At 53.5% G+C, this 24920-nt stretch overlaps 1 protein-coding gene across 2 annotated transcripts in view; it reads left to right on the top strand.

Annotated features, from left to right (window-relative positions):
• The window catches only part of LOC116953224 (laminin subunit gamma-1-like), a 173449-nt gene that overhangs the window by 130916 nt on the left and 17613 nt on the right, over positions 1-24920 (top strand). For both annotated transcript variants that reach the window (XM_032973191.2, XM_076074754.1), the window contains 14 exons: positions 3072-3208; positions 3469-3591; positions 4255-4444; positions 5111-5223; positions 7930-8154; positions 10235-10417; positions 11479-11727; positions 13270-13423; positions 14016-14158; positions 17826-18007; positions 19075-19231; positions 20314-20519; positions 22610-22686; positions 24529-24666. In XM_032973191.2, the coding sequence (XP_032829082.2) occupies positions 3072-3208; positions 3469-3591; positions 4255-4444; positions 5111-5223; positions 7930-8154; positions 10235-10417; positions 11479-11727; positions 13270-13423; positions 14016-14158; positions 17826-18007; positions 19075-19231; positions 20314-20519; positions 22610-22686; positions 24529-24666 (2277 nt within the window). The remainder of the gene's footprint in view (positions 1-3071; positions 3209-3468; positions 3592-4254; positions 4445-5110; positions 5224-7929; positions 8155-10234; positions 10418-11478; positions 11728-13269; positions 13424-14015; positions 14159-17825; positions 18008-19074; positions 19232-20313; positions 20520-22609; positions 22687-24528; positions 24667-24920) is intronic.

The following is a 24920-nucleotide window of genomic DNA, read 5'->3' as shown; positions in this document are numbered from 1 at the left end:
CGCGTCCGGCTTGCCTGCTGCTGCATCAAGCCTCCTTTGCGACGTTCTAGTCAGGAGAGATAATGTACCAAACAGGCAGACCCCGGGGGGGGGAAAGGGAACTGTTAAGTTAAGCCGCGCGATTACAGCCATCTGTTCGGCAGAGAGGGGGTCACGGCCAGGTCTTCTGCTGAAAAAAAGAGTAAAAAACACAGATGTATATTTGGGCTCACATCCCCGGCTGCGCCCCTGGCTGGCTTGTGTGTAAATTATATCCGGGATCGTCGTGGTACTGGAGCGCAGCCCACGACCACAGCAGCAGAACCACTGCTGAGCCTGGAGTGACCCAGAATGCATTGCTTCTGAACGTCGACCAACCGTCCTCTTAGGGGGTCCGTCCAACACAAACGGCCATGGTCAATCCACCGCTGCACGATGGCCTCCCCAATCCGCCAGCGCGCCTCTCGCGATCCTGCGATGCAACAAATGCACCGGTGCTGATTGCTCCGACTCCATCTCCCCGGCGGATGTACTCTCTCTATCTCTCCCGGACGCGTTCCGTTCCTTGGCTGACGCTCCGTTGTTGTTGTTGTTGACCACTGGCCATCGTGCCACTTGACCGTGACGCATCCCGTCCAAGCCACTTTAGTTTGGATGAAGTCATTGACCTGGGGTCTGTTCTCTAATCCACGTGTTCCAACCTTGGGCAGGGAACACTGGCTCTTGTCTAACTGTCTGCCACACAGCGCTCGATTATGGGTTTGATGAAAGTCACCCTCCCGTGATTTTGAAAGGCAATGCTTTTCAGGCTTCAGTAATTACCGCACAGCTGTAGAAATATGTCAACTGTGTGACCTCTCACCACAGCTCGGCTGCTTTATCATGACGACGATGATGAGGATGGTGACTGCACATTTTTTTTATTTCAGCAGTGCTATAGAAACGTATTCCCGTAATCGTATTAATGTAACGATATTGTTTTGGAAATCATTATGGCATTGTTAAAATATTCTGGAGCTTTGTATGTAAGATTAAATAGAGCAAGTGTATGCACGTCTGTGTGCGTGTGTCTGAGTGGCGTGCGCGTTGCGTGTTGATGCACGTGCCTTTGCGAGTCCGTGTGTGTGTGTGTGGGGAGCGGTTGTTAGCGCACTTTGCGATAGATTCCTGCTCACGACCAGCGTCGATGGTGAATATCTCAAACTGGTCTTGCGCCCCTCCTGCTATGACTCGGCCTTCGTCGAGTATCTGGTGCTGTGCATTGACATCACCACTGGCCTTAATTAAGTGCACGCCAACAGCACTTGCCCCCAACAGCTTGTGCAGGCTACACGGGGTGAATCTTTGTCTCCATGCGCGGGGAGTGGCGGCGCATTGGTTTGCACGCCACACTACGAATCTTCTTGACCTGACTTTGATTCCCTGCCATCGCTATAAATCAGTGGGGCGTGACGTCTGAACACGTTGCCGAGATGTTAAATCCCTCGCCTAGTATCCAGGAGGTCGTGGGTTCGATCCCGATCCTGGCGACTTGTATATTTGAAGTTTGCACGTTCTCCCCCGTGGTCGCGTGCTTCTTTTCTCCGGGTCCTCCGGTTTTTCCCTCCACATTTAGAATCACCATCACGCGTTTAGAGGCTTTGGCTGCTATAACATTGCCACACGATGATGAGCCACTTCGTTGAGCTATCATTTGTGGCCAGGTCGCTTCTGAAAAAGAGCTACATAGCTCAGTGGGCTTTTCCTGGTAAAATAATACAAAAAAAAACGTTTAGTTTCATAGTTTAGTCCTGAGTCCACCCTCGGTCAGCTCGGTTTCAAATGAGAACCCGGGAGCGGTGCGTAAAAACATCAGCCAGCTCTGGGGGGAGACAAAGACGGCAGGCAGCTGTGCCGGACACGTCCAGCCACTTCATAGGCGCTCGCTAACAGAACTTCAACCGACGTTCTTACGCCGGCTTCGTGCGCGGGGGATATGTTTGTCTCTCTCTGATTTTCTCTCTGTGGAACTAAGCGGTCAGCCTCGACGTCCCGTTCGTAATCCACGTTGTGAAATGTGCTCCCCGAGGGAGAGTGCGGAGGTGGGGGGGGATGGAAGCATCTGGGGCGGCGGTGTTTATGAAGACCAAAATGAGTGCCTCCAGTAGTCTGGATGTCTGTGGACTGCCTCGTCCCCTTGCTGCCCGGGATTCACGGAGCCCTCTCTAGTCAGGGGCTGCAGAGCGAAAGCACCCACGGGGGTCACGGCTTTTGCCAAGGAGCACCCCACGAAGTGAATAACGCCTCCCTCGCCGTGCTCGTCTGGCAGTGCATTTTTATCAACAGCGCTGGTCCAATGCAAGCAGCTCTTGGACCTGGCTTCGACGTTGAGTGTCTCAACGGCGGAGTCAGGCCCAGGCGAGCCAATGCTGGTGAACTGCCACATGTCCAGATGTCCCCTAACTGGACACGAAACCACAGTGTTATGTTACTATTACTCAGCTTGTTTATCCAGGAAAGCCTCGCTAAATCTCAAGACACCTTGTCAGGGCGGGTGCGATGCTGTTGCTGTGATTGATCCCAGCTAACTACAATTTACAGGGAGATTTTCAGCATCGGGATGTTTTAATGTGTGCAACGTACGTACGGAAGCGGTTGTCTGAACCAGTCCTGCGCCTCCCCTAGGTCCTCTCAGCCTTACACGAGGACCTGTAGGGGGTTATTAAATGTCACCGGCGGGGAGACAAAGGCGGCCGGGCATGGCGACAGCCTCACTGGCCCCGGGCGTGCGCCGTGCCGGCCTTTGCTGGCTGCTTGCTAACAGCACAGCTGGGACGTGGTGACGGTCACCATGGTGATGTTCACCATGGGGGGACGTGGTGATCGTCACCATGGTGACCGTCAACCGCACCCGTGCCCTTCCAGGTGCTCTTCAGCAGGCCGTCTGGAACGCTCTTCCTTCCGATTTTAGGAAGCCACTGGAGCTTTATGCACTTTTCAGAACTTATTTTTTTTGCGTTTAGCTTGTTGCCTTTCCCCCGCACCATGCACCGATGAGCACGTTCGGTACACGCAGCGCATTTTTGTCTTTGTTCTCGGGTCACCTGCGCCAGGTGCCGCCCGGGACACTTCCACCTGGACGCGCGCAACCCGAGCGGCTGCTCCGCGTGCTTCTGCTTCGGCCACGCGGCGTCGTGCAGCGGCGCCCAGGGCTACGCGGCGCACACCGTCGCCTCCTCCTTCCACGCAGGTCAGGGCGCCACGGCGCAGCCTCGCCCCCGCCCGCCCCTCTCCCGGTGGATCGGCTCGCGAGTAGCCGGCGGATTTCGTTCGGGCGCGCAGATCGCGAGAAGAGAGTCCCTCCGTGTTTCCCCTCTTTATATCCGCCGCTCGTGTTGCCCTGGCGGAATCGGGCTCCCCCCCCCCCCAACGCCCACCGGGTGCTGACCCTCCCCCGCCCCCCCTGCCCCCCCTTGCCCCCCCCCCCCACGGTGTGTGTTGGTCGCTCAGGGCGGGACGGCTGGAAGGCTCAGCGCAGCGACGGCGCCGAGGTTCCCGTCCAGTGGTCGGGGTCGTCCCAAGAGGTGACCGTCACCTCCGCCGACCCCCTGCCCATCTACTTCGTGGCTCCCAGTGAGTGCCCCCCCCCCCGTGACCCAGACGCCTGCGGCAAGCAACGACCCTCGCTCGTTTTGTTTTTTGTAGATTTTTTTCCCACCACCCCCCTCCCCAGTTTTTTTTTTACATCCCAACTGCGCTATCGGAGTCACCGCCGCGGGATGGAGCATCTCAGAATCAGGATATTTATTTACACTGTAGGAATCCGATGAGCTATAGACGACCTCTTTTCACAGATGGTCCAGTAGGAGCGGGAGCGGTTGCGACCCACCCCTCCCCCCCGTCCCCCGTCATGGTGCAGAGCGGCCCACGGTAGCGGATATCACAGAGCTACCTCTGAGATCGCTCCACGTGACCTCTGTTCCGTACACCGTTCCCACTCACTCTGGGGGCGCCGCGGTGGCGAGATGTTAACTCCCTCGCCTGGTATGCAGGAGGTCGTGGGTTCGATCCCGATCCCTAGAGGATTTTTATCCGGGTCCTCTAGATTTTCCTTCCACATTCAGAATCGACCTGCATTTGGAGCATTTGGCTGCTATGAATTTACACCCAATAAGCCACTTCGTTGAGCTATATGGCTCATTGGGCCATACCTGGTAAAACAAAAAAATAGTTGATAGTTTAGTTCAAAGTTTCGTCTGAGGATGTCTCGTCCCACCCGCTCGCCCTGTCCCGTAGACGCGTTCCTGGGGAATCAGCTGCTGAGCTACGGGCAGAACCTCTCCTTCACTTTCAGCATGGATCGTCGCGACGTGCGCCTCTCCGCCGAGGACGTGGTGCTCGAAGGCTCCGGCCTGCGCGTCTCTGTGCCGCTCATCGCGCAGAACAACCGCTACCCCACCGACGGGCAGCAGACCTACACCTACGTGTGAGTGGATGGGTTGACCCATGAGGACGGAGGGTGCCGATGCGGCCGGTGGTGGCCGTGAGTGGGAATTGAACCCGGGCCGCCAGGTTCGTAGCGCAGCGCGCTAACCGCTGCACTACCGCTCCCCCACGGGTGGATAACACACACACACACACTCGTGAAACGTTCTCCCTACCCGTTGAGGAAGCAGTCCACGTCTCCAAGTGGGTTAATTTCCATCAGTACAGGGATCGAGTACTACCCCCCCCCCCCCCCGCACGTGTGGGTGTTTGCCCGGGCGGGTACTGTGGTGTCATTCCCCATGTGTAGAACACTCACCAGTGGAGTTGGCCAAACATCCACATACAGGACCACAGAGCTCGGGCAATTGTTGGCAATTGCCCGAGCTGGCTTTTAACTTAGGACGTCCTTCTGAAGGTGGGCTCACCGCTCTGAGCCGGTACCACCGGCTGTCTCAGCGCGGACGCATTGCGGAATTTCGTGGGTGGAGGTGACACCGCTACTGCGTAACCCTGGAGGTTTCTATCCTCTCTGGCTCGCGATCTCCCCGCGCGTGGTTTCTGACTCGCGATCTCTCCACATGTGGCCTCTGCCTCGCGATCTCCCCGCGCGTGGTTTCTGACTCGCGATCTCCCCGCGCGCCGCCTCTGCCGCCCCGTGGCTTAGGCTGCACGAGAACCCCGCGTATCCGTGGACGCCGCAGATCCCCGCGAACGAGTTCAGGAAGCTCCTCTCCAACCTCACGGCCATCAAGCTCCGCGGCACGTACAGCGACAAGAGTGAGTCTCGCACGCACGCACGCACGGGGAGACGCGCACGCCCGCGGCTGGGCCAACCGATCGCTTTATTCAATCATCTGGTGGCGCTCCTGTTGGGTTGGCAGTGGCGCACGAGCACGCGCGAAAAACGCTCGACGCATTCGGCGATAACGCTGTGCGGCGTTAAAAGGAAACGTACACAATGAGCGACGTTTTTTGGGGCCGATGGCCCCTTCTTCGTAGCACACGTCAATGTGCCTTTGCAAATTTGTAACAAGTGTAGGGTGCAAAAATACTCGATTGGGATGTCTCACAGGGCAAACATCGCTCCCTCCTGTGAGGCTGCCGCCATGAGATTGACACGAATGGCAAATGCGCGAGATTAATATGATTATTTTATCGTGAGCTATTTTGACAACGTGCGTGTATAAATGTTTCTGCGAAGAATTGGCCATTGGCCAAAACTATCACCTATTGTAATGTTTTTTTTCCCTTCTAAGGCCACACGGCGGTGATTATTGAGGAATGCGTTGAGTTTCCGTTGTCGCTGCGTTTTTTGTTCCCGTGCGCCACTGCCAACTCAGAAGCCGCAGAGGCATCAACAAATAATTTGTACAATTGAAAGCAGGTTTGTGAGGGGGCACGGCTTATGATGACGTTTCATTCACAGGAGGGGGTGTACGATTCGCTTGGTAATAAATATTCATCGTCGTCTGGGTTTCTTTTTTGGCAAAAACACGGCCGTGTTGATCATCTTGGCCGCGTGCTTCCACGTCGGTGTTTTTTTGCCGCCCTTCCCTCCCCACCCTCCCCGCCCTCCCGCCCCGCCTGTTTGTTCGAGTGCGGTGCATCGGAGCCCATCTCTCGCGTAAAACGGCTACGATAACAACAACAATACAACAAAGCGGCCATACCTTCCGTTCGGCGTGCGGCAACGTCATGGCCTCCGCTCTCGCTCCTATTTTTTTTTGCTTAGAGATTTAAACCACCGCAGTACAAATGTAGTAACAATACACTTCCTCAGCAGCGATTTGGTGAAATCCATTGTGCTCCGTGGGGCCACTGGTGGGTGGTCCGCACTGCCGGGGGGGAAGGGCTCTGCGGAACTCTCGTACTACCGCGACGATATTTTCCACAAAGCACCCGATATTTGACCGCTCAGATTTTCCTTCTCCGTGAGCTTCTCTTTTCTGCCTCTTCCCCAGTCACACCCACTGGCCTCGTGTCTCGTTTCACCGCATCCTCTCCTCTCACCCTCGGTCTCCCTCTGCTCTTTGTACCCACGGACTCACACAGAGACCCGCAGAATAATGCCCTGCACCGGTGGCAGTGGAGCTGCCACCGGTGCTCTTTGTGAGTCTGTGGGTCTCTGTTTGAGTCTATGGGTCTCTGTGTGAGTCTGTGGGTCTCTGTCTGAGTCTGTGGGTCTCTGTGTGAGTCTGTGGGTTCTCTCTGTGAGTCTGTGGGTCTCTGTGTGAGTCTATGGGTCTCTGTGTGAGTCTTTGGGTCTTTGTGTGAGTCTGTGAGTCTCTGTGTGAGTTTGTAGGTCTCTGTGTGAGTCTGTGTGTCTCTGTGTGTCTGTGGGTCTCTGTGTGAGTCTATGGGTCTCTGTGTGAGTCTGTAGGTCTCTATGTGAGTCTATGTGTCTCCGTGTGAGTCTATGGGTCTCTGTGTGAATCAATGGGTCTCTCTTTGTCTATGGGTCTCTGTGTGAGTCCATGGGTCTCTGTGAGTCAATGGGTCTCCCTTTGTCTATGGGTCTCTGTGTGAGTCCATGGGTCTCTGTGTGAGTCTGTGGGTCAATGTCTGAGTCTGTGGGTCTCTGTGTGAGTCTGTAGGTCTCTGTGTGAGTCTGTGGGTCTTTGTGTGAGTCTAAGGTTAATTGTCCGAATCTACGGGTCTATAGACTCCATAGCCCTTCCAATTACATCTTCTTTCTCTATTCTCAACACATGGCCAAACCACCTAAGTCTCACTTCCTTTACCTTTTGAATAATATTAGTAGCTACCAAGGTCACCAGAGAGGTCCCTGGAGGACTGGGATAGAATTCCACGAGGGGGCACTCTTCTCCATGAGCCACACAACAAACACAGGACCCGTGTGGGACCCTCTGTTGTTTTTGTTGTGTGGTGAGCACGGCCCAGCGGTCACGCGTTTTGCCCTCTTTGTTTGCAGAGGCTCACGGGTTAAAGCCCCTGGTAGGCCGTCCTGGTTATTGCTGCGGGCGACCACATTTAAAAAGAAAAAAATGTGCTCGCCGCCTGCTTCACAGTGGACGTTAAAAGATCCCCTGACGTCATTGAACACCAGCGGGGCAGTCGTGTGCCCGGCGTCACGGTCCTAATATTTTTTCATGAAATTAGAAAAATTTAACCGCAAATGTCTGCGTTGGAGTTACGCGTGGCAACGTCGGCCCCTGCCGGGTTATACTATCAATAATATATCAAAACGAATATATATTATTAATATGATTAACCTTACCTGCCATTCAACTCGCGACGTCCTGCGGAAGGCGGGTTGATCGCTCTGAACCGGCACCACCAGCTGTCTCGGCGCGGAATCCTTGCCGAACGATGGCGCAAATACCAAATGTATAATATAATGCTCATCATGATTTGATTATGAGCAGTTTTGACAACATGTGTACTCGTTCCCCTCCTCCTGTCTCTCTGTCCCCACCCCCTCTTCCCCCCCCCCCCTACCCAACCATCTCTGCCCGGCCGCAGGCACGGGCCGGCTGGGCGAGGTGCGTCTCGTGACGGCGCGGCCGGGCTACGGCGCCGCGGCGGCCGGCTGGGTGGAGCAGTGCTCGTGCCCGCCGGGCTACCGCGGCCTGAGCTGCGAGGCGTGCGCCCCGGGCCACCGGCGCGACCCCCCCGGTGGGGGGCCCCTTGCCGCCTGCGTTCCCTGCAGCTGCCACGGCCACAGCGGCTCGTGCCACCCCGAGACCGGTGCGTGCCAACGCCGCCACCGCCGCCGCCGTCACCGCCGCCGTCACCACCGTCACACCGGGCACCGCCATCACCACTGTCACCACTGCCACCGCCGTCACCACTGCCACCGCCGCCACCACCACCACCACCGTCACTGCCGTCACCGCGAGGGGTCCGCTTCCACCACCGCCACCACTGCCACTACCACCGCCGCCACCACCACCACCACCGCCACCACCACCACCACCACCGCCACCGCCACCGCCGCCACCACCACCACCGCGATGGGGCCACCGCCACCACGGTCCAAAACGACACAGCTCTCAGCAGGGTTTTCATTTATATTTTTAAAGGCCCAAAATGTAACAAACAGCACGATCAAAGTTGTAAAAGTACACGTGTTGAACTTCTTTCGCACAGTATGTAGCCAACCGTGCTAATCGGAGGTGCGGGGAGAAGGGCAACAAACTAATCACAAAAATCAATTATGACGAAATTAGTTAATGCATATTGGTAAAAGTGTAACACGTTTGTTAAGTTGAGCAAAGTTATTGTTCTAAGGGCCTGGGGAATAGAGACGACGATGGGAGGAGGGAATTCCATAGCGGAGCAGTGCGAGGGAAGAAGCAGAAAGAGAAGTGAGGTGACCTGCGGTGTGGTGAGTGAGTGGGTGGGTGATTGAGTCGGTGAGCGAGTGGGTGGGTGAGTGGGGTGGCTGAGCGAGCGGGTGGGTGAGCGAGTGGGTGGGTGAGTTAGTGAGAAAGAGCATTGTTGTAACGTGTGGTGTGGCGGTGGTGGTTGAACACAGTGTGGTGGTGGATGAGACGAAACAGCAGGTGTCTGTAAATAGACCGGGTCCTCGACTCAGGTGGAGGAATCGGTGAGTTCAGTTCACGGGAACGGTAACCACGGTGGTAGCGACAGCAGAGTGACAAGGGAGTGACTGGACCGCTGATGAGCGAGTAACGAGTGAATCGGGGAATGTTTGCATCATCAATCGCCGGGCTGCTTGCCGTGAAAGTCCATCCAGTCCCGCGGAATGCACGGGCGGGGAAGCTTCTTCTCTCCGTGTTCGCCGGTTCTCGCAGATTGTTGACGGCGCTTCGAGTCTCGCGGCCGCCCTGTTTAATCCTGCGGTGTATGTCTGTATCAACCACGAAACGCCGACGCGCACTGTCCTGCTTCTGGGCGGACATGCGACAAGAGTAGGCCATCGTGTGCTGGCGTCAACGGTTCAAATGTATCCACATTTTAAGCATTCCCGGCAGATCATTCGATTGGGATCGCACACAGCAACACCCAGGCCCCTTGCCACAAAACTGCCTCAGGCTGTGCCTGTGGCACACCGCGCCGTCGTGATGGTGGCCCAGTCAGGGTTATGGTTAAGGTCATGGTTAGGGTCAGGGTTAAGGTCAGGGTCAGGGTTGGGTCAGAGTTAGCACGGTGGACGTCCAGCTGTCTGTGAGGCTCAATGGGCGATTGCTGTGATGTGTGTGCCCTGCGTGTGTGTCCTGTCCGTGTGTTATATATGTGTGTACCTTTTGAGTAGTATGCACGTGTGTGTGTATGTGCTAGCACAACACCATGCGTGCGTGTGTGTGTTCCACGTATTCTTTGGGTCTTTCGGTACATACTCTTTGGTTCTATTCGGTAAAGTCACGTAGGTAAAAAATAAAACAACAAAAATCACGACGTTTCGGCCACAACACAAGCTGCCTTCATCAGGTGAAGGGATCAGGCTGTCTCTATTACAGCGCTGGAGTGAAACACAGCCACGCTCAGACCGCGACCTTTAAGCTGTGTGCGAGGAAACAAGGTGCCTTGACAAAGGAATTAGCATAAAAATTAGCATTTGATTGGCCGACTTAGCATAGAGGTGGTGTACGTGCGGGTGCACATGCCGTTTGGCGCGGCAGGGGGGAGGGGGCGTTTACCTATTGATGGTGTGAAAAGGGAATTTTTAAGATCTGCGAAAGTTTGGGGTACCACTACTTGAAAAATATACGGTACCATTGAAAATTAGTTTAATGTTTGGTTCGAATTAGAACATCTTTCCGATGGTCACGGCCGTGTGTGTCTGCGTGCTTCCTGCGTGTAGGTGCGTGCGAGTGCCAGCACCACACCGCGGGGCGGCGCTGTGAGCAATGCGCCGCCGGCTTCTACGGCGACGCGACGCGCGGCCGCGCCGACGACTGCCGCGCGTGCCCCTGCCCCCAGGGCTCCTCGTGCGCCCTCGTGTCCGGCGAGGTCACGTGCACGCGCTGCCCCCAGGGGCTCACGGGTAAGCACGAAGACAAAGATCCCTCACCTCCCACGTAGCCTTTAACCCTGTCGGGGCAGGTGCCGTTAGCGAGCGCCTACGAACGCCGGCATGGCGTGGCTATGCTGCTGCACGTGGCCGGCTGTCGTCCGGCGCCGTGGAGGCTGCGGCGGGGGATGATGGTGGATCGCCGCACGGATGTTGTGAAACTCCCTTCCCGTGGGCGTCGAGAAGAATCCGTACCCTGGCTTGCCAGAAGAAGGCGGTAAAGCAAGTGGGCTGATCTCCATCTGTTTCCATCCGTATGGGGATAGGGTTTTGCCCGCTTGCATGCGTGAGTTTTGTCCCGGTGTTGTAGTTTCCTACCGCTTGTATAAACACTCCTTATCAATAGGGCCCCTCCTGATAAAGAGTCATACGACTCAGCATGGCTTTCCTGGATAGCTAAACATATAATTATTATTTTGAGGGGGTGGGTGGCCTGCACCATGGCCTAGGACCGGTTCGGATATTCCTCACTGATGTTTGGCCACGAGTGAAAATCGAATTCGTGCTGCCGGGTTCGTGAGCGCTTCACCACGCTGGTCTGTGCGTGTGCCGTATGATTACATGTCCAATCCCACCTGCGTGTGCACGTGTATGTTGAACTTCTTTTGCAACGTATGTAGCCAAGCTTGCTAATCGGAGATGCGGGAGAAGGACAACACACTAAACACAAAAAGTAATTCGATAGAAATGAGCTTTCAATATATCGGAAGGAAGAGCGTTCCAGACGGCCACAGAGGCGCATCTGAAAGCGCCGTGCGATGCGGTGACCGCCGCCTTTGTTTGGTAGTTAGCGAAAAGCCACCGCCGCCGCGGCGAGGATGACCACCGGAGTTCACGTGATGATGTTTCATGCCCCTTGACGAGATCAGCGAGGCATCGCGGTTCATTCGTGGCGATAACTTTGCGCGTAATGATTGCGACCTCGCAATGCATTCGCTCGCCAACCGGAAGCCAATGCGGTGAACCCAGAGTGTGAGCGACTCCGTGCGTCTCTCCGTGTCCGCCCCCCGCCACCCATCACCGCCTACCGCCAGGCAAGCGGTGTGAGCTCTGCAGCGACGGCTACTTCGGCGACCCCACGGGGGTGGAGGGCGCCGCGGTGAGGCCGTGCCGCCGGTGCGAGTGCAACGGCAACGTGGACCCCAACGCGGTGGGCAACTGCGACCGGCGCACGGGCGAGTGCCTCAAGTGCACGCGCAACACGGCCGGCTTCTTCTGCGACCGCTGCCGCGACGGCCACTACGGCAACGCGCTGGCGACGGGCGACGGGGACAAGTGCCGACGTGGGTCGCGCTACGAGCGGCACGCATGCACGCACGCGCGAGCACGCGCGAGCACGCACCTGTCTTCACCCCCCCCCCAAACCCCCCCCTTTTCCTGATGACGACCGCTTGTGTTGCCATCAAAACGTCATGGTTTTTGTTTTAATTTTTATTTTCATTCACTTTATTTTTTATTACGATTTTTCTATTTACGTGACTTTACCGAAAGAACCACTACATTACAATACACTATACACTACACTATACACTACGAAACATTAATATACACTATACACTACACTATACATTACTATCCACTATACACTACATTATACACTACTATACACTACTACTACACTATAAAATACACTATACACTACACTAGACACTACGAAACATTAATATACACTATACACTACACTATACATTACTATACACTACTACTACTACACTATACACTACACTATACATTACTATACACTACTACTACACTATCCACTACACTATACATTTACTATACATTACTACTACACTATACACTACACTATACATTACTATACACTACATACTACACTATACACTACGAAACATTAATATACACTACACGAATATACACTCTATACTACTGTACACTACACTATACGCTACACTATACACGACTGTACACTATACACTACGCTATACACAGACTCCAGCTCTTCCTGGCTAACTCCCAGGAATTCCCAGGCCAGCCGAGCGACATCGTCCCACCACCAGCAGCAGCAGCGTGTCCTGAGCCAGCCCCGTGGTCTTTGCCCAGTGTAATTTTTTTGCACGTCATTTTTACTTATTTATTTTTTTACAGTTGGCATTATTTTTATATATATTTTAAAAATAGTTACATTTCATTGTTTTTTTTTACCTCCCACCTTTAACTTTTATTTTTAAAAATGCGGTCAGCTGAAATTGGCCATCAGCTCCGCTCACAACCGTGGGGTTCTGGGTTCCAGCACCGTTTTATGGAAGGTTCTGACTTCATGGCAGAATAGCACTGGGAACGTAACGTCGGTAACGAGTCCTTGGGTGTAGTCTTACATCACTCTGTCTCTACACACAACAAGTGCTCTTAGCAAGGATCTATTCAGTGAATTAAAAAATAAGTCAACAGGTTCGTCAACAATAATTTGGCTTTTAAGCGGTAACATTTTATAATCGATAACGTTTCAGGCAATGGCCCTTCTTCACAGCACAGATACTGTTATTACACACAACGTTGCCTGTTATATATATTTTTTAAATTTTAAAGCCACAGCGCCGCTTCACAGCCGACATTAAAAATCCCACAATGATCATTTAAAAAGAGGAGGCCATTAAATGACTCACTCTCAGGGTCAACATGCACACGTTTCATACGCTGAACATACACGACACACACAGAGGCACAGATGTGCACACGCACGCGCAACCCAAACCTGTACACACGTGACACGCACGCGTCACACACAGGCACGTGACACGCACGCGTCACACGCGGGCGTCCGCGTAACTCGCGCGCCCCCCGTGTGCCATCGTGCGTGGGAGCAGCGTGCGCGTGTTCCAGGTGGGGCACGTTGGGTAACCCCGGCGGCTGCAACGTGGTGACGGGCCAGTGCGAGTGTCGACCGCACGTGACCGGGCGCGACTGCGGCCAGTGCCTGCCCGGCTACTACGTGTCCCCCGACGGCAACGGCTGCGAGAGGCGAGTGGCAGCCACCTTCCCACGATGCACCGCTCTCGTTGCCGCTGCTGCTGCCCCGTAGCTGTCACTCGACTCTTGCTCTCCTCCTTGGACTTGTCTGCCGCCCGGTGTATTAGTTCGTCCGCCTGCTCACGCACCCGATGGACCAGCCACCCGTTTGTTTACTCACCCTCCCGATCAATTATCTAGTGACTCGTACATCCACCCTCCGAGAAAATCACCTGGAGCGCGTCCGATCTCGTCAAATCTCGGGTGCAAAGCTGGGCTATATCTGTGCGTGAGCGTTCGTCTGCGTGCGTATATATACACGTATGGGGGAGCGTCACTGATAACAGCGGTGGATATTCTAAACGGTCCTGGGCCTCCCCTAAGACGAATCAACCTTCTATGAGTACCTACGGTGTATAAACATCGGCACCGGGGAGACAAAGGCGGCCAGGTGTGGTGCTGCCCACCCATCCCCTCGTGTGCCCTGCCGACCTTCATAGGTGCTCACTAGCAGCACTTGCCCCAACAGTCTGTTAAGGTTATACGGGGGGGTCTTTGTCTTTATTTTTTTTATATAAAAACGCGTGCGTGCGTGCGCGTGCAGGTGTAACTGCGACCCCGTGGGCTCGTTGACGGGCGGCTGTGACCCGGTGACCGGACAATGCGACTGCCATCCCGGCACGTCCGGCCGCTGCTGCGATCGGTGCGAGGGCAACCACTTTGGATTCTCTCTCGAAGGCTGCAAGCGTAGGTCCCCTCATCGCTCTCACACACAGCCTGTAACGTCACTCGCTCGTCACTCACACAGCCTGTAACGTCACTCACTCATCACTCACACACAGAGCCTGTAACGTCACTCGCTCGTCACTCACACAGCCTGTAACGTCACTCACTCATCACTCACACACAGAGCCTGTAACGTCACTCACTCATCACTCACACACAGAGCCTGTAACGTCACTCACTCATCACTCACACACAGAGCCTGTAACGTCACTCACTCATCACTCACACACAGAGCCTGTAACGTCACTCACTCATCACTCACACACACAACCTGTAACGTCACTCACTCATCACTCACACACACAGCGTATAACGTCGCTCACTCATCACTCACACACAGAGCCTGTAACTTCACTCACTCATCACTCACACACAGCGTGTAACGTCACTCGCTCGTCACTCACACACAGAGCCTGTAACGTCACTCACTCATCACTCACACACACACAACCTGTAACGTCACTCACTCATCACTCACACACAGAGCCTGTAACGTCACTCGCTCATCACTCACACACAACCTGTAACGTCACTCACTCGTCACTCACACACACAGCCTGTAACGTCACTCGCTCGTCACTCACACACAGCCTGTAATGTCACTCACTCATCACTCACACACGCAGCCTGAAACGTCACTCACTCATCACTCACACACACAGCCTGTAACGTCACTCATCACTCACACACAGCCTGTAACGTCACTCGCTCATCACTCACACACACAGCCTGTAACGTCACTCGCTCGTCACTCACACACACAGCCTGGCACGTCACTCGCTCGTCACTCACACACAGCCTGTAACGTCACTCGCTCATCACTCACACACACAGCCTGTAACGTCACTCATCACTCTCAAACACAGCCTGTAACGTCACTCACTCATCACTCACACACGCAGCCTGTAACGTCACTCACTCATCACTCACACACAGAGCCTGTAACATCACTCACTCATCACTCACACACACAGTCTGTAACGTCACTCACTCGTCACTCACACACACAGCCTGTAACATCACTCACTCATCACTCACACACACAGTCTGTAACGTCACTCACTCATCACTCACACACAGCCTGTAACGTCACTCACTGATCACTCACACACGCAGTCTGTAACGTCACTCGCTCATCACTCACACACACAGCCTGTAACATCACTCACTGATCACTCACACACGCAGTCTGTAACGTCACTCACTCATCACTCACACACACAGCCTGTAACGTCACTCGCTCATCACTCACACACACAGCCTGTAACGTCACTCACTCATCACTCACACACACAGCCTGTAACGTCACTCATCACTCACACACACAGCCTGTAACGTCACTCACTCATCACTCACACACACAGCCTGTAACGTCACTCACTCATCACTCACACACACAGCCTGTAACGTCACTCACTTATCACTCACTCACACAGCCTGTAACGTCACTCATCACTCACACACACAGCCTGTAACGTCACTCACACATCACTCACACACACAGCCTGTAACGTCACTCACTCATCACTCACACACACAGCCTGTAACGTCACTCGCTCGTCACTCACACAGCCTGTAACGTCACTCACTCATCACTCACACACAGCCTGTAACGTCACTCACTCATCACTCACACACACAGCCTGTAACGTCACTCGCTCGTCACTCACACACACAGCCTGTAACGTCACTCACTCGTCACTCACACACACAGCCTGTAACGTCACTCACTCATCACTCACACACACAGCCTGTAACGTCACTCACTCATCACTCACACACACAGTCTGTAACGTCACTCACTCATCACTCACACACACAGTCTGTAACGTCACTCACTCATCACTCACTCACACAGCCTGTAACGTCACTCACTCATCACTCACACACACAGCCTGTAACGTCACTCACTCATCACTCACACACACAGTCTGTAACATCACTCACTCATCACTCACACACACAGTCTGTAACGTCACTCACTCGTCACTCACACACACAGCCTGTAACGTCACTCACTCATCACTCACACACACAGTCTGTAACGTCACTCACTCATCACTCACACACACAGTCTGTAACGTCACTCACTCATCACTCACACACACAGTCTGTAACGTCACTCACTCATCACTCACACACACAGTCTGTAACGTCACTCACTCATCACTCACACACACAGTCTGTAACGTCACTCACTCGTCACTCACACACACAGCCTGTAACGTCACTCACTCACACACACAGTCTGTAACGTCACTCACTCGTCACTCACACACACAGCCTGTAACGTCACTCACTCATCACTCACACACACAGTCTGTAACGTCACTCGCTCATCACTCACACACACAGTCTGTAACGTCACTCACTCATCACTCACACACACAGCCTGTAACGTCACTCATCACTCACACACAGCCTGTAACGTCACTCGCTCATCACTCACACACACAGCCTGTAACGTCACTCATCACTCACACACAGTCTGTAACGTCACTCACTCATCACTCACACACACAGCCTGTAACGTCACTCATCACTCACACACACAGCCTGTAACGTCACTCACTCATCACTCACACACAGCCTGTAACGTCACTCGCTCGTCACTCACACACACAGTCTGTAACGTCACTCACTCATCACTCACACACGCAGCCTGTAACGTCACTCACTCATCACTCACACACAGAGCCTGTAACGTCACTCACTCATCACTCACACACACAGCCTGTAACGTCACTCACTCATCACTCACACACACAGCCTGTAACGTCACTCCCTCGTCACTCACACACACAGCCTGTAACGTCACTCACTCATCACTCACACACAGCCTGTAACGTCACTCACTCATCACTCACACACACAGCCTGCAACGTCACTCACTCGTCACTCACACACACAGCCTGTAACGTCACTCATTCATCACTCACACACAGCCTGTAACGTCACTCACTCATCACTCACACACACAGCCTGTAACGTCACTCATCACTCACACACACAGCCTGTAACGTCACTCATCACTCACACACACAGCCTGTAACGTCACTCACTCATCACTCACACACACAGCCTGTAACGTCACTCACTCATCACTCACACACACAACCTGTAACGTCACTCACTCATCACTCACACACACAACCTGTAACGTCACTCGCTCATCACTCACACAAACAGCCTGTAACGTCACTCACTCGTCACTCACACACACAACCTGTAACGTCACTCACTCATCACTCACACACACAGTCTGTAACGTCACTCACTCATCACTCACACACACAGTCTGTAACGTCACTCATCACTCACACACACAGCCTGTAACGTCACTCACTCATCACTCACACACACAGTCTGTAACGTCACTCACTCATCACTCACACACACAGTCTGTAACGTCACTCATCACTCACACACACAGTCTGTAACGTCACTCATCACTCACACACACAGCCTGTAACGTCACTCGCTCATCACTCACACACACAGCCTGTAACGTCACTCGCTCATCACTCACACACACAGCCTGTAACGTCACTCGCTCATCACTCACACACACAGCCTGTAACGCCGCCGCTCACTGTGTCCCCCGCCCCCCTCGCCCCGCCACGCACAGCGTGTGACTGCGACACGTCGGGCTCCAAGTCGATGCAGTGCGACCAGGCGGACGGGAGCTGCCCGTGCCGCGAGGGTGTCACGGGCCCGCGCTGCGACCAGTGTCGCGAGAACTACCACTACAACCGCACCAACCCGGGCTGCCAGGAGTGCCCGCCCTGCTACCGGCTCGTGCGCGACAAGGTGGGCCGCCGCACGGCGACGCCACCGCTGCCTCTGCCGCTCCTACGGGACGCCGATTTTCCACCGCGCGACCGAGCCCGGTGCCGGGGAGCCTCGCGGTCACGGCCGGTTTCCCATTGGCTCGTTGCTAAGCCGGCCTGGAACGGTGATACACGGGGGGGCCTCCGATTAGCAGGGTTGGCTACGTACGGTGCGAAAGAAGTTCAGCATACATTGGCAAAGATACCCCGTATAGCCTGTAACAGACTGTTGGGGCCAGTGCTGTTCGTAGCAAGTAGCAGCACCTATGAAGGCCGGAACGACACACGAGGAGGTGGGCGGCCAGCACCACGCCCGGACGCTTTTGCCTCCCGAGTGGCGATGCGTTATCCATCGCACCCGCCTTTACACATACATACGCACGTACATACATACGGGCCTAACAAGACATCTGAATTTGGCTTGGGGGCCAAGCAGGGCCAGGAGCGGTGCAAATGATGGCTTCTGGGTGCCTGACGTTGTCATTGGCTGCGATGAAACTAGGTTCTTAACCGGGTGGTAGTGAGTTCATGACTGCGTAAAAAGCCCCGTCGCATCCGATTTGGTTCCGCACTTAATTTAGCAGTGTTCTAACTCTTGAGAATGAAAATATCGGATTCTGACCGTCAGGCGATGGACCTCACGCTCACGTGCAGAGCAAATGGGAAAGTGCTGCCCTCTGCTGTCCGTTGACAAGAAATGTTGACAAGAAATGTTGACAAGAAATGTTGACAAGAAATATCACTTCGAGGTATCTCAGGTAGCTTCCGGGATATCCGCTTCCCGTGGGCAGTTCTGGAACGCTCTTCCTTCCGATATATTGAAAGCTCATTTCTGTCGAACTGCATTTTTGTGCTTAGTTTGTTGTCCTTCCCCCGCACCTCCGATTAGCACGATCGGATACGTACGGCGCAAAGGAAGTTCAACGCACACGTGCGAAACTTTTCTTTCTGATATCGTACGGCAATCCCAACGTGGGAACCTCTGTGACAGCCGTCGGCCTCGCTGCCGCGTCTCTCCCTCGGTTCCTCCCCCCCCCCCCGTCCCAGGCCCAGGATCTGCGCGAGCGCCTGCGGGAGCTGGAGCACTCCTTCGAGCGCATCGCCTCGGACCCGGGCGCCGGAACGGACCGCCACTTCGAGATGAAGCTGCAGCAGGCGGCCAGCGCCGTCGAACAGCTGCTGAGAGACGCGCAGCAAACGCAGCGTACGGCCCCGTCTTCGCGTCCCGCTTGCTTGCGCCTCGCTCGCGTCGCACCCTTGCACCGCGCTCGCCACTCACCCACGAGTGATCGGGCACGGTGGTGGTGCCCACCCCTGGAATGCCACACTTTTTGGAAATTGATACGAAATAATAAGCAACCTCATGGCCTTTCAGTCCAGGTAGTTGTACGGGAAAGTTACCAAACATCTTGGCTTGGTTTGGACAATCTTCCGTGGTTTGGAAAAGTTTTTCCCGGTGTCCCCATCAAAGCATTTGCGAATGTCTGAATTTCGTCGTCAGGTTAAAATGTTCCAGCCTCATGCTCTACTCACGCTGCAGACTAGGGGTGGTGCTAACTAACGGGACGTTGTAAAGCAACAGAATCCATGCATGCACATGGATCATATTATCTAAGGGCGCCGCAGTGGCGAGATGTTAACTACCTCACCTGGTATGCAGGAGGTCGTGGGTTCGATCCCGACCCTGACTCCTCTATCATTTGGAGTTTGCGTGTTCACCCCGTGGTCATGTGGATCTTTCTCCGGGTCCTCCGGTTTTTCCCTTCACATTTAGAGTCAACGTCACGCGTTTAGAGTATTTGAGCTGTCATTTGTGGCACAGGTCGCTTCTGAAAAAGAGCGAAATAGCTCAGTGGGCCTTATTTGGCAATGTAAAACATTTAACACGTAGGTTTTTGCGACCAATATCATCCATAATACAGGTTTTTTTGGGTTAGATCGCGTAAATATGTAAATGTGTCGTTAAACCCGGAGGATTTCTCCACAAATCTGGCCGTCGCCTGAAGAAGCTGGTTGTAATTAGTGGCGAAACGTCGTACTCAAGATTGTAAATGTTGTTGCTTTGCTCTCCAACACAACGGTGTGCTGTACTAGAAACGAATTGGCACGTTCTGTTTACGTGACAAACCTTACTAAATTGGCTGTGTCGGGTGGTGGCGGGTTTAACGGCACATTTATATATATATATCCGATCTAACCCCCCAAAAAACCCCTGTATTATGGAATATAAAACATTGTCTATAGTTGAGTTCATTCCACCCCCGTGCCTCCCGTATCCTCCGCCAGTGTCGGACCAGGGCCTGCAGTCCCAGCTGGACGAGCTGGAGCGCACGTTGGCATCGCAGCGGGGCCGCCTGCAGAAAATGGGCGACACGGTGGGCGAGACGGACGGGGTGGCTGCGCGTGCCGGGCGGCGCGCCGGAGACACGCAGCGCGTGCTGGAGCGAGCGCAGCACGAGCTGGAGCGGGCCAAGGCCGCCATTGCCTCCGTCGTACGTCGCAGCGCCCCCCTAATGCCGCCCCCACCCCCACAACTACAACGCACCACACGAGCTCCTCCCGAGTTTGAAGTTGATTTTCTTACCTTTCCGATACTTTGCCACTCCTATCGTGTTTTTGTATTGTTTGTTGGAACGTTTTTGACCCCGTGCCCCGACTGGACCACCTGTGAAAAAGAGCTTTATAGCTCATTATATAGCTCATCGGATTCCTCCAGTCTAAATAAAGATTAAAATTCTGGCTTTTTGGGGTTGATCCGAAAAAAAAATCCCCGAATCACGCCTGGACATGAAATATCGGACGGTTCACGACCACGCTGGGTTTTAAAAGATGGCAAAGAGTTGGCAGTGCGGCAAGTGAGTCTACGAACCCACCTGTGTGGACACTTTGAGTCGTGTCCCCTCCTGCTATGTGTGTGTGGGGTGGCGGTGCACGGGGGGAGGGGGCGGTTCTCTGGGTGCTGGTGACCGGGTGGAGGAGACCCATCGCGGTTCGACTCAAAACCCGAGATCTTAGCCCGGCGAGCTCATGGCTCCAAATTCGCGGGCCACCCGGCCAAACTCTTACATTCGCTTCCTTAAGATCGCAGGTGAAACATTCCTGTGTAAATTCTACCGGTAGTTACTGTAATCTCGCGGGCCGGGTGGCTCAGCAGAATCAGAATCTTGTATGCAGACCACAGGAGGAGGAATCCGATGAGCTGCGAAGCTCTTTGTCACAGATGTCCAGCATTGGCACGGGGTCAGAACGTTCAACAACAAAAACGACAAATCGACGATAGGAGTGCAAAGTAGAGAAAATGGTAAGCAAGTCGCTAAATATAAATGAGTAAAAATGAAAATGGTGGTTTAATTTATGTTATTTTCTACCTACGTGACTTTACCGAAAGAACCAAAGAGTATGGATCCCTGCATTTACGAAAACTTCAAATATAGATTGAGTAAAAATGTATTGACTTATTTGAGCCCGATCCATCAAGCTTGGGCAAGGCAGCAAAAAGAACAACAGAAGAGTTAGCGGCAGAGCGAGCGGCTCGCAATCGCACAGTCGCGAGTTCACATCCTGGTTGGGCGTTGACTCGGCACCATCATCCCTCTGGGGTCGGGGAAGTTAACCGTGGTTGTCCTATGGATAGACTCGCCCCAGGTCTAAGAAATGTGGAATTGCCCGCAACTGTCTCTGCAGGGCTGTCAACAGGAGATGAGCACCTGCATCTCCAATGTTCATTTGAGCAGCAGACGTCACTTTGAATTCTCGAGACTTCATTACTTTTACTCTCTCAGTCATTGGCGATTGAGCTGAGAGACCATCAACTCTGCTGCACTTCAGAAACTGTTTTTTTTTATCTACCACAGGCAGCTGAAACCCATTACTTGAATCTGACTCATGGCAGCTGGTAAAGAATTAAAGCTTTCGTGACTGCATAAATTACTCACTGTTTTTTTTTCGGTAAAGTCACGTATGTAGGAATACCATAAAATTATATGAAAACAAATCAATCACGATGTTTCGACCGCAATTCTCGTCTCTCATCTTCTTGTTGTATTTACCTCCGTGATTTGTTTCTTACGCATGATGAAGATCGCTTGTGTTAACGTAGGTCGAAACGTCGTGATTGATTTGTTTTCATATAATTTTATGCTATTCCTACATACGTGACTTTACCAAAAACACCAATGAGTCATGCCAGCTGGGTTGTACGACAACAGCCACTAAGAGCTCTCGGAGCCATCCAGGCACCTCTCAACGTAGGAATCTTTGAATGTTTCACGTCGTTTCGCGAACACGTCGTCGCTTTATTGTTATTATTATATACACCGCTGCCTGATTTGCGTCACCTGACGCACTCACGCCGCCGGCAGCATCGTCAGGCGACAGCGAGGATTGTGGTGACTTCCCCCTGCGTTGTTTGTCTTAAACAGAGGGGGGTGAAGGCGATTGTCATCACTGTGCGCCTATCAGGTGCGAAGACCAGAGTGGGGGCGGGGGGTGTTAACGTAGCCATGTAAGTCACAGTACTGCGTGTGTTTAATGAACACGTCTGCAGTCACGTCGTTATTTTTTCATTGCACTTTATTTGCAGAACATCGATGGGAAAAACGTGACCGGGCCCAACAACTTCACAGTTCTGGCAGAAGAAGCTCGGCGGCTCGCTGACAGGTGCGAGGCGGCACGGACGGCAGTACTGATGACACCCACGAGGCTAGAAGCTGTCCACCTTCAGTGAAGCCCCCCAGGCTGTGGGTGGCACCCCACGGAGGCTCTTCCCAGTTTCGTTGTCCACCTGGCACGGGTCAATGCACTGCCTTGTTTCACACGTGCTGCTGCTGCTGCTGCTTTCAGGCCATGGTATTGGAGACTCATTTCTTTACAGTGGCTTTTTGTGTTCAGTTTGTCGTCCTTCCCCCGCACCTCCGGCTAGCGTGGTTGGCTACGTACGGTGCGAAAGAAGTTTGGCAAACATTCTTACATACGAAGTGACCTGTCGCTTGGTTGCATTTTTGGCGTAATGATGGGTCCTAGGATGGGATATCAGCCATCAAACAAAGACGGTGATCATCGCATCGCGCGGCTCTTTCAGATGCACTTCTGCGGCCATCTGGAATGCTCTCCTTTCCGATATTAGGAAGCCACTGGAGCTATGCCACTTTTGAATCATCCAGATTGAAAACTGATTTCTTTAGAACCGCTTTTTGTGTTTAGTTTGCTGTCCTTCCGCCGCACCTCCGATTAGCACGGTTGGCTACGTACGGTGCAAAAGAAGTTCAACATACATACATACATGCGAGTGGTGAGAGACATCTGGTTACGGCTTGGGCCATCGCTAGGTTGTTTCAGCCTAAAGTTTGCACCTTCTGTGGTGCGTTCCGCACGAGTGCATGGGAGGCAAAGGTAGCCAGCCAAGTTTTGCTGGCCCTACCGCCATTCATCTCTCTCAGATGACATCAGTAGGTTCTTATGAACGGCACTTGGCCCAACCGTTTCTCTCTGGGATATCCAACGTTGTGCATTGGCTCAAAGTGCATGTAGCCTGGCGCTCGGTCTATCGTGTCGTCGCTAGATCTGACTGCTGACTGACTTTTTTACTCTAACCAGTGACAACGTCAAAGAAGAGGCTTTGACCCTTTCTGGAAATAGTACAGGTGTTAAGATGCTCGAACACCAAAAAGACACCTATTACAAGGCATCATGTCTGCATTACCCATACATACTTGTGCAAAAACACGCAAACAAATATGCTTTGTTAATGTATGCATTGTTCTTAACACCGATTGGCCTACTACACCAGAGATGACTGTCTCACCGGTGTTGGACCACAGAGTGCGAAAAGGCAAACAGAGCAATGACAATGCCAACGCATCGTTTTCCCATAAGTATTTGAGGCTAATGCAAACTCGATGCCTTATCGTTTGAACATTTAAAACTCCTATATCATGACCAGAAATGGTAACGAAAGCCCTTTATTTTTTTCTCATTATCTTGATACCTTCAAAAAAGAAGGGGGTCCCGTAGACACTTTCAAGTTTCTATTTCGAAAAGGGTGGCATGGGAGTCTACAGCAATGAAAGCCACGTGGTGGTGACATGGTGCTGACGGAGTGGTGATGTGGTGGTGACGTGGTGGTGATGTGGTGACGTGCTGGTGACGTGCTGGTCATGTGGTGCTCATGTGGTCGTGACGTGGTGGTGACGTGTGGTGAGCGAGTAAGTAGTTGAGTGAGTGGGTGAGTGGATAGATGAGTGAGAGTGTCGTTGTGATCTGCAGTGTGGTGAGTGAGTGAGCTGGTGGGTGAGTGAGTGAGTGGGTGAGTGAATGGGTAGATGAGTGAGAGTGTTGTTGTGACCGGCAGTGTGGTGAGCGAACTGGTGGGTGAGTGAGTAGTTCAGTGACAGTGGTTGTTGTGACCTGCAGCAGAGTAGTGGTTGAACGCAGTGCGGTTGAGACCAAGGTATCCGACGATCAACGGCTGTTGTTGTTGCTGTTGCTGTCGCGGACGTGCAGCCACAAGCAGGCGGCGGACGACATCGAACGGACCGCAAACCTGGCCAACGACACGTCCACGGCGGCCTACAACCTCCTGCGCAAGACGCTGGCCGAGGAGAACGACATGGGCGGCCAGATCAGCGAGCTCACGCGCAGGTCGGTGCTGCCGCTGGCGCGAGATCTCCGCCACGGAGCGCGCAGGGAGTGGTGTGTGGTGGGGAGCAGGAGGAGGTGCTCTGACCGTGACCGTCGAGTGCTCGCGAAGCTGCATTGGCTTCCGATTGCCGAACGAATCCGCTATAAGGTCGCACCCGTTGCGCCAGTGGTTCTTAACCTTTACTGCAGCCTGGCACCCCTTTTCAATCGTTAAAAAACAAAGGAAGTTGTGCTTATATGCCCGTGCTTAATCT

This window comes from Petromyzon marinus, chromosome 50 (assembly GCF_048934315.1).
Source record: "Petromyzon marinus isolate PM22_M1 ecotype Great Lakes invasive population chromosome 50, UKy_Petmar_22M1.pri1.0, whole genome shotgun sequence".
In the NCBI taxonomy this organism is placed as follows: Eukaryota; Metazoa; Chordata; class Hyperoartia; order Petromyzontiformes; family Petromyzontidae; genus Petromyzon; species Petromyzon marinus.
Note: the sequence above shows the minus strand (reverse complement) of the source record. Positions and strands in the feature narration are given on the sequence as shown.